Genomic DNA, 9476 nt, shown 5'->3' on the forward strand with positions numbered 1-9476 from the left:
CTAGTGACTAGTGACTTTCTCATTGTCACTGGCACTGGCACTCCTTCAAGTGGACTCTTAGGAGTTTCTAACCCACCTGCCCACACCTTCCTTATGCTTCTCTAGTGAAGTCGTTTTCGCAGTGGGGTTCCTGAGCAGCTGCAGCAGGTCTCCTGGGAGCTTGTTAGAAATGAATATTCTCGGGCCCTGCCCTAGACAGAAACTCTGAGGAGACCCAGAAATCTGTTTCAGCAAGTCCTCCAGGTGATCCTAATGCAGGCAAAAATGATTGGATTCTCCAATGATTGGAGAATCTCTGCTCCAGCAGGATATCTGTTTCTCCACCCTACCACCATCATGACTTGGTTTCTACCAGGTTGTATACACCCTGTGATTCATGAAATATGTACTGCATGCCCACTCGGTGCCAGGTGTTCTCTATATCGTCATTGCAGTTTGAATGGAACTTTCTCTCTTATCTTTCCTAATGATTGTTTACAGATACGTCAGAAGCTAATGACACCGATTCATTCTCGTTGTGTTGAAGTTGACTTTCTTTAGTGTTCTAGCAGGTAATCACCTCGGCAGCTAATAGCGACCAGGTTTGCTTTTGATTTCTTACTATTATATCTCATTTCACTTTTCTGTCTTATGGCATTTCTTTTGATTTGTTGGAAACAGTCTTAAATAATTATAACAGGGCAGCCCGGGTGGCTCCGCAGTTTAGCGCCGCCTTCAGCCCAGGGCGTGATCCCGGAGTCCTGGGATCAAGTCCTGCGTCTGGCTCCCTGCATGGAGCCTGCTTCTCCCTCTGCCTGTGTCTCTGCCTCTCTTTCTCTCTCTGTGTGTGTGTATCTCATGAATAAATACATAAAAATCTTTTTTAAAGTTTTTTAAATAAATAATTATAACAGCAGGCATCATTTCCCCTTTCTGCTTTTTGTTTCCTTGTTTTGTTTTTTAGGATAATGGATCTTGGATTAACACTGACTTTAACATAGCTATTCTTTATCACCTTTTGGCAGTATCCTTTGGTTCCATATGACTAAAATTTTACTCTGTTGCCTTCCCATCAGGACCTGTTAGACTTTATTAAATGTATTTTTATTTGCTTTGAAGCTGTATTATTTTCTGCATTGACTGATTCTGCTTCATTTTACTCCTTTTTCAGTTTGTTGCTTCTATAGTCAATGTGAGGTTAACCTGTAGATTTATTTTGTAATACATGCGATCAGTTTTTTTGCATTTTTGGTTTCAGTCTTTTTTCCACTTTCCATGCTTTTCCAGTGCAAAGCACTGGGGATATGAGGAAAACTAAATTTTACTTTAAACGTGTGATCTGAACTTGTGTGGCTGATAATTCAGTGCTGAGAGGGACATATGTTAATTAAATATTTCCATAAGTAAATGTGAATATATAGCTATGATATCCTATATATCATAAAATTCAGGAGACTATGAAGGTATGGGTCAAGGGTCTACACTTGCAGGGTAGGGAGGGTTCAGGAAAGTCTCCTCTGAGGAAATGATGTTTCATCTGAGAAAGAAGGACAGAAATGATCTCAGGAAGACAAAGACATGGAAGGGCCCCAGCAGGGAGGGCAGTACTTGCACAGGCATAGCTGGGGGAAGATTAAAGCATTTTTAGAATTCCTCAGAAAGCAAAATGTTGGTGCTTCTAGAGTGAACGGTTGGTGCAGTGCTTAGTAAGACTGGGAATCAGAAGGAACTGGCATATGCAGGCAAGCATCAGAAGGCTGTGAAAAGAAATATATCAGACCAATCTCCCTTATGGACACTGTGGCAGAGATCCTCAGATGAAAGCTCCTTGCAGAGATTTGTGTTTGCTTCTGACTGAGACCTAGAATACAATTCATCCAAGAATACAATTCATCCAGGACCACTTTAGACTAATTTCCCTTGCTGAGGTTTCTAGGGGAGTGTGGATGTGGGCTCCAAATCTGTGAGTGGTCACTACACCTGCAGTGTTCTTAGAGGTTTGACTCCTTCCTGACAACATCTCATGGATGGATTTTCTTCTTCTTTTTCTTCCCCCTGGGTATTGTGTGAAAATGCTACTTTTTAACTTTTAATTTTGACTTCATTTCAGATTTACAGAAAAGTTGAAAGAATAATATAAAAGCTCCTAGGTATATCTCAGATCCCCCGGATGTTAAACTTTACCATCTTTACTTTTTTCTTCATCCACTTTTCTCTCTTCCTTTTCTTTCTGTGTGTTTTCAGAACCATTTGCAAGTAAGTTGCACTGCAAATATGGTACCTCTTTACCTCTAACTCTTTGGTATTCCCTAAAAACAAGGACATTTTGAGATGCCTGGGTGGCTCAGCAGTTGAGCGTCTGCCTTCAGCTCAGGGTGTGATACTGGGGTCCAGGATCAAGTCCCAAACTGGGCTTCTTGCAGGGAGCCTGCTTTTCCCTCTGCCTACATCTCTGCCTCTGTGTGTGTCTCTCATGAATAAATAAATAAAATCTTTAAAAAAAAACCAAGGACATTTTCCTCACATAACTACAGTATAATGATCAAAATCAAGATAGTAACATTAATATAATGCTACTATCAAATTTATAGAACTCATTTATATTTTGACAATTGTCCTAATAATGTTATGTATAGCAAAAGAAGATCCAGGATTAGGCATTTCATGTTGACATGTCTCTTTTTTTAATATTTTTATTTAGTTATTCATGAGAGACACAGAGAGAGGCAGAGACACAGGCAGAGGGAGAATCAGGCTCCATGCAAGGAGCCTGATGTGGGATTCAATCCCGGGACTCCAGGATCATGCCCTGGGCCAAAGGCAGGTGCTAAACCGATGAGCCACCTATGGATCCCCTTGTTGACATGTCTCTTAAGCTTCCTTTAATCTGGAACAGTTCCTAGACTCTTTGTATTTGATGACATTGGCATTTTTGAAGGACATGGATCAGAAATTGTGTATAATGTTCTGCAATTTGAGTTTGTCTGATGTTCCCTAGTCTCCAAATTGAAGTCCTGCATCTTTAGCAGGAGTCTCACAGAAGTAACTTTGGGTCCTTTCCAGTGCCTCCTATTAGGAGGTACGTGATTTTGATGTGTCCCATTTTGAAGCTCCATGACCATCCAATAGGACTGTTATAAAATGGATGCTTAGGATAGGTGATTAGGGAAAAAACAGAGGGGGACACAAACCATAAGAGACTCCTAACTCTAAGAAACAAACTGAGGGTTTCTGGAGGGGAGGTAGGTGTGGGTGTGGGGTAACTGAGTGATGGGCATTAAGGAGGGCATGTGATGTGATGAGCACTGGGTGTTACTTGCAAGTGATGATTCTACCCCTTAATGAGTAATATAGTATATGTTAACTAAATTAAATTAAAAAAATTTTTTAAAGATAGGTGATTAGGAATTCTAGATTCCATTCTGTAGGATTGCATTTTACTTGTTATAAAATGGATTCTGTTTTTGTTTGTTTGTTTTTATTTAAATTCCAGCTAGTTGACATACAGTTAAGAATCAGTTTTTTGGTTTTCCTCTCTCTTTTTAAAAAATATTATTGATTTTTTTCAAGAGAGAGAGAACATGTTAAGGGGAGGGGCAGAGAAAGAAGGAGAAGCAGATTTCCCACTGAGCAGGGAGTCCTGCTTGATCCTAGGACTCTGGGACCATGACCTGATCTAAAGGTAAATTCCTATCCCATTGAGCCATCCAGACACCCCAGTTTTCCTTTCTTTTTCTGCTATCATCATTTGTTTTGTTTCTTAAATTCCACAGATGAGTGAAATCATATGGTATTTGTCCTTCTCTGACTGGCTTATTTTCTTAAGATGGGTGGTTGGTATAAGACTCCATTTTTTCTGGTCTCACTTTTAAGACCCAACACTTACTCAAAATGACTGACCTCATAAATAACTTGAGCAAAAGGCCAACATTTTTGTTAATGGAGGGTGCCACTTTGCTGCTACTTCATGTTACTCTTGTCTCTTCCTTTATAGATATATCGGGTACATGGAAGCAGGAAATCTAACAGGAATTTTAGAGTTCATCCTCCTTGGGTTCTCTGAGGATCCAGAACTACAGCCCTTCATATTTGGGCTATTCCTGTGTATGTTCCTGGTCACTGTGCTTGGGAACCTGCTCATCATCCTGGCCATCTGCTCTGACCCCCACCTCCATACCCCCATGTACTTCTTCCTCTCCAATCTGTCGTTGGTTGACATCTGTTTCAGCACCACCATAGTGCCCAAGATGCTGGTGAACATCCACACAGAGAACAAAGCCATCTCCTACATGGACTGCCTCACGCAGGTATATTTTTCCATGTTTTTTCCCATCCTAGACACGCTACTCCTTACTGTAATGGCCTATGACCGGTTTGTGGCCATCTGCCACCCCCTGCACTACACAGTCATCATGAGCCCACGCCTCTGTGGCCTGTTGGTTTTTGCTACCTGGTTTGTTGGTATCATGACATCCCTTCTTCATATCTCTCTGATGAGGCACCTGAGCTTCTGCAGAGACCTTGAAATTCCACATTTCTTCTGTGAACTGACACAGATTCTCAAGTTGGCCTGCTCTGATACCTTTCTGAACAGCACATTGATATACTTTATGACTGGTGTGCTGGGTGTTTTTCCCCTTGTTGGTATCCTTTTCTCCTACTCACAGATTGCTTCATCTATAAGGAAGATGTCTTCATCTGGGGGAAAGCAAAAAGCATTTTCCACCTGTGGGTCTCACCTCTCAGTTGTTTCTTTATTTTATGGGACAGGTGTTGGGGTCTACTTCACTTCTGCAGTAAGTCACTCCCCCCAGAAAGTCTCAGTGGCTTCAGTGATGTACACTGTGGTCACCCCCATGCTGAACCCCTTCATCTACAGCCTGAGGAACAAGGATGTGAAGGGGGCACTGGGAAGCCTTCTCAGTAGAGTGACCTCTTGTCTGTGATGGATATACTGGCCCTAGGACTAAGGAGTTTTCTGGATCCCAAGGGCAAAACTTTGATTCTAAAGTTTACTCTTGAATCTTGCAAACTCTGTTTCACCCAGTCTTGAAGGATCTATGATTACTCTCTCCTAGTTTTTACACACTTTTAAACAACTAATTTCTGCATAATTTATCTGATGATCTTTCTGCCCTATCTGTTGTCCAAAAAAGTATGTCCTCAGGATGCCTGGGTGACTCAGAGGTTGAGCACCTGCTTTCGGCTCAGAGCATGATCCCAGGCCTGGGGATCAAGTCCCACATCGGACTCCCTCTGAGGAGCCCAATCCTCCCTCTGTCCAATCCTCCCTCTGTCTATGTCTCTGCCTCTTTTAGTGTGTCTCTCATGAATAAATAAATAATAAAATCTTTAAAAAAAAAAAAAGCTATGTCCTCCATCTTCTTTCTAACTTCCTCAGTGGTAAGTTGTAACTTGGATTTGGAGCACTTACTTTTTAGCTTTGTTATCTCAAATGTTAGAAGAGAATACTTAAAGTATTGGTTGTTCACTTTAACTTATTTATATGTGTTCTGTTGTGAATTTTTGTTGTTCGTGTGCATGTACTACCAACAGTGTTTTGGGTTTTTTTTACTGGATAAAATATGATTAAAAATACATATTAAAATACAGTGTTTTAGTACTTATTATATGGTAAGCCTATGCTAACTGCTCTCTACTATCTTATGTAGTCTTCCTCTATGGGAATGATTACTGTCTCCATTTTAGAAGTAAGAAAACTGAGAATCTAAGAGCTTAAAAATATTCCCCAAAGTTACAGAGCAACCAAGTAGCAAAATCAGGATTCAAATTCAGTAATCTGACCCTGAGCCCATATTCTTATAACAGGCTGCCCAGCTGAAATCACATGGATTTCAATGTGTACATCCGAATGGTGGATTTTTTTTTGCTTGGTTAACAATATTTCTGGATATCCTCTCCTATTGGATACCCAAAAGAATAGCATTTTCTTTCTCCCTTGAAGTTAAAGGTTGTAATAATATGTTTTGATGTGTCTAATAAAATATGAGTAGAAGTTATGTATCCCTTCTAGACGAAAACAGTTAAAGAGTTGGTACATTATTCTTCATGTTCACTCTTCTCTTGATATGGAATGAAGGCATCACAAGATCCAAAGAGTTTAGAAAGCTAGTCAATATGTGGAGGACTCCCCTGGATAGTTGTCCGAGTTAGTAGATACTTTTCAAGAGAAAGAAATAAGATTTTGTTTCATTAAACCAGTAACATTAAAAATAAATAAATAAATAAATAAATAAATAAATAAATAAATAAATAAATAAATAAAAAATAAACCAGTAACATTTTAGTGCTTTTATACACACTGTTGCTGCTTTCAACAACATAGGCTAATCTACTCCTACTGTTACGTGTCCCAAGGCTGGAAATCCAAATTAGAGCATTTATCTACTCTAATGACTTTTACTGTCATGCTAAGAGTAAGTCTGAGATCTCCTTTTTCATTCCTTTGTGATCCTCCCACTCTTTTTTGAAGAACTTTAATTCAATTTCACGTTAACACTTATACACATACATATATACACATATACATTAATATATAAATCTATATGTGGCCTACATCCTTGAAAGAGGAGAATTAATTTATTATTGTGCTAGAAATGCTCTCTTTCATTTTTTAGAGAGTGTAGGGGGAGGGGCAAAGGGAGAGGGAGAGAGACAACCTCAAGCAGGTTACATACCCAGCACGAGAGCCTAATGTGGGACTCAGTCTCACAATCTCAAGATCATGACCTGAGCTGAAATCAACAGTCAGATATTTAATTGAATGAGCCACCCAGGCACCCCAAGAAATGCTCTTTCAACGGAAGGTAAGTGCCTCTGAAGTAGTCATCCTTTCTATAGTAGCCTTGGAGTCCTGTATAACTTAAAATCAGACTGGCACTATTCACTTGCAGGACTGTAGGAAATATCACATTGTCTAAGTGGACCTGTTAGGAATATTAATCTAGTTCCCAAATTGGTTATTTGAATAGGGTTTTTAACATATAAAATTCCATTCCTTTACTGTCTTAATTCACAATCTCTGTCCAGTATATGGGATATCTCTAATACGACTTGAAATGGTTTGTGATTTTGCATCATATTGTTAAAATCTTTGTCTATGTATTGTAACAAAATTTTTCAAAAGTTATTTCCTATAGTTCAAATTTATATTTTCATTTTTGAAATTTACTCTACCTATGATGTATTTCTGTTCAGTGGGATGTAGAGATCTACTCTTTCCAAGTGAAAAACAAATTTATTCTCATACTTTATACTAGTCCTTCCATTCCCATTGACTTACAAAGGCACCTTTTAATATTTAAATTCTCAAAGCACATTTTCTACCTATTCTGAAGGCAGGCATCTGGTCCAATTCCAGCTCTGCCATTTGCAAGTTGGTCAGCTTCTCTCTACTTCTGTTACTCATTACTAAAATTAAAACGATAACACATGTCAGGGGGTACTGTTCATATTAAATGAACTAGTAGTGATAAAGACTATAGTGTTTACTATTGATTTTGTTAGTAGGTTTTATTTACTCTGTTATATGTTTTTATATTCATATCTGAAAGGGCAAGTCTTTGACTTAGGGTGCCATCAGAGACTTAGCAGGCCCTTTACAATTGTTATTTAAGTATTTTGATTGGCACAGAACATGTAGCTCAGATTCCAGTGAGATATTTTTTAGAAGGAATCCTGAACTCTGAAATCACACTTAGGGAGAAAAAAGCTCCCACTGTGGAGAAAAACACGATCACCTTCAAATTTCCCACATTGGAATAGAATTTTCAAGCACAGTTTCCATTTTATTATGGTTCTCTTTTTCTCCCAACTAGCTAAACTGTTTAGAAATAAAGTAACAGGGCAGCCCAGGGGGCTCAGCGGTTTGGCGCCGCCTTCAGCCCAGGGCCTGATCCTGGAAACCTGGATCGAGTCCCGCGTCAGGCTCCCTGTGTGGAGCCTGATTCTGATTCTCCCTCTGCCTGGTCTCTGCCTCTGTGTGTGTGTGTGTGTGTGTGTGTGTGTGTGTCTTATGAATAAATAAAATCTTTAAAAAAAATCTCTAGAAATTTTAGATTTGTAACTTTGAAGGAGACTTCAGGCTCTAGATTGAATTAAATAACGATGATATGATAGCAGATATGCTTATCTTATTTATAACTTTAATGGTTGATGTATCCCATCAACTCCATTCCCTCAGATTCTTAACTAGAATCTGAGTTTCATTTCCAAATTTCCAGGGGAGAAAATGTTTAGCCAGGTTGGACCAGACATCACTCTCTGATCCAATTAGCTGTTGTCAGGGAGTAGGACCACAGAGGAAAGTGGGGCCTGAGCACCATCAACATGCATGCATCTGCTACAATATGAAAGAAATATGGGGGACACTTGGGTGGCTCAGGGGTTGAGCATCTGGCTTTGGCTCAGGTCATGATCCCAGGTCCTGCAATCGAGTTCCACATCAGGTTCCCCCCAGGGAGCATTTTTCTCCCTCTGCTTATGTCTCTGTCCCTCATGAATAAATAAATAAAACCTTTTGAAAGAAAGAAAGAAAGAAAAAAAAAGAAAGAAAGAAGAAAGAAAGAAAAGAAAAGAAAGAGAGAAAGAAAGAAAGAAAGAAAGAAAGAAAGAAAGAAAGAAAGAAAAAGAAGAAAGAAAGAAAAAGAAAAAAGGAAAAGAAGAAAGAAAGAAAAAGAAAAAAGGAAAAGAAGAAGAGGAAGAAGAAAAGAAGAAGAAGAAGAAGAAGAAGAAGAAGAAGAAGAAGAAGAAGAAGAAGAAGAAATGAAAGAAAGAAAAGAAAGAAGGAAAAAAGAAAGAAAGAAAGAAGAAAAGAAAGAAAGAAAGAGAGAAAGAGAGAAAGAGTAGAGACAGAAATTCCAAGAGACAAATTTCAGCCCAAAAGAAAGAAGAATGTTCAAACCATTGATGTGTTTTACCTCAAATGGACTGATACTGAGCTGAACATCCAGAAGCTGCTGGTCCATCGGGATAGATCTGAAAGACAATGGCTATTTGTGATAAAGATCTAAAGGAGGGAATAGATTATACCCATAATGATACCTATACAAGATAATGACATCTGTAATCCTTGGTGAATGATTAGTTTGCTAGTGAAAATGTTTGATTTTGTTTTTTCTTTGGGCATTAATATCAAAAATATTTTTATATTGGGGACTCTTGTTTTTTATTGTTGTTATTTTAGTTTTTAGAGATTTAATTTATTTATTTGAGAGAGAGAGAGAGAGAGAGCAAGACAGAGAGAACAAGCAGGGGAAGGGGCAGAGGGAGAAACAGACTCCCCACTGAGCAGGAGCCCGATGCAGGGTTTGATGCAGGGCTTGATCCCAGTACCTTGGAATCAAGATCTGAGCTGAAGGCAGACACTTAACCAACTAACTGAGCCACCCAGATCCCCTGTCATTGTTATTTTAAAGTAGGCTCCATGACCAATGTTAGGCTTGAACTCATGACCCAGAGATCAAGAGTTTCATGCT

At 39.1% G+C, this 9476-nt stretch overlaps 1 protein-coding gene across 1 annotated transcript; it reads left to right on the forward strand.

The window, feature by feature from the left end:
* Nucleotides 1-3986: 3986 nt before the first annotated feature.
* On the forward strand, nucleotides 3987-4925 carry LOC112909739 (olfactory receptor 7D2). The gene has a single exon (XM_025985780.2). It carries the CDS (start codon nucleotides 3987-3989, stop codon nucleotides 4923-4925), a length of 939 nt encoding a protein of 312 aa, XP_025841565.2.
* The last annotated feature ends 4551 nt before the right edge of the window (nucleotides 4926-9476 follow it).

Source organism: Vulpes vulpes, chromosome 9, assembly GCF_048418805.1.
Source record: "Vulpes vulpes isolate BD-2025 chromosome 9, VulVul3, whole genome shotgun sequence".
Lineage (NCBI taxonomy): Eukaryota > Metazoa > Chordata > Mammalia > Carnivora > Canidae > Vulpes > Vulpes vulpes.

What these genes read in the sequence shown, in the direction of transcription:
- LOC112909739 (XM_025985780.2), top strand. Translation starts at nt 3,987, where the DNA reads ATGGAAGCAGGAAATCTAACAGGAATTTTAGAGTTCATCCTCCTTGGG.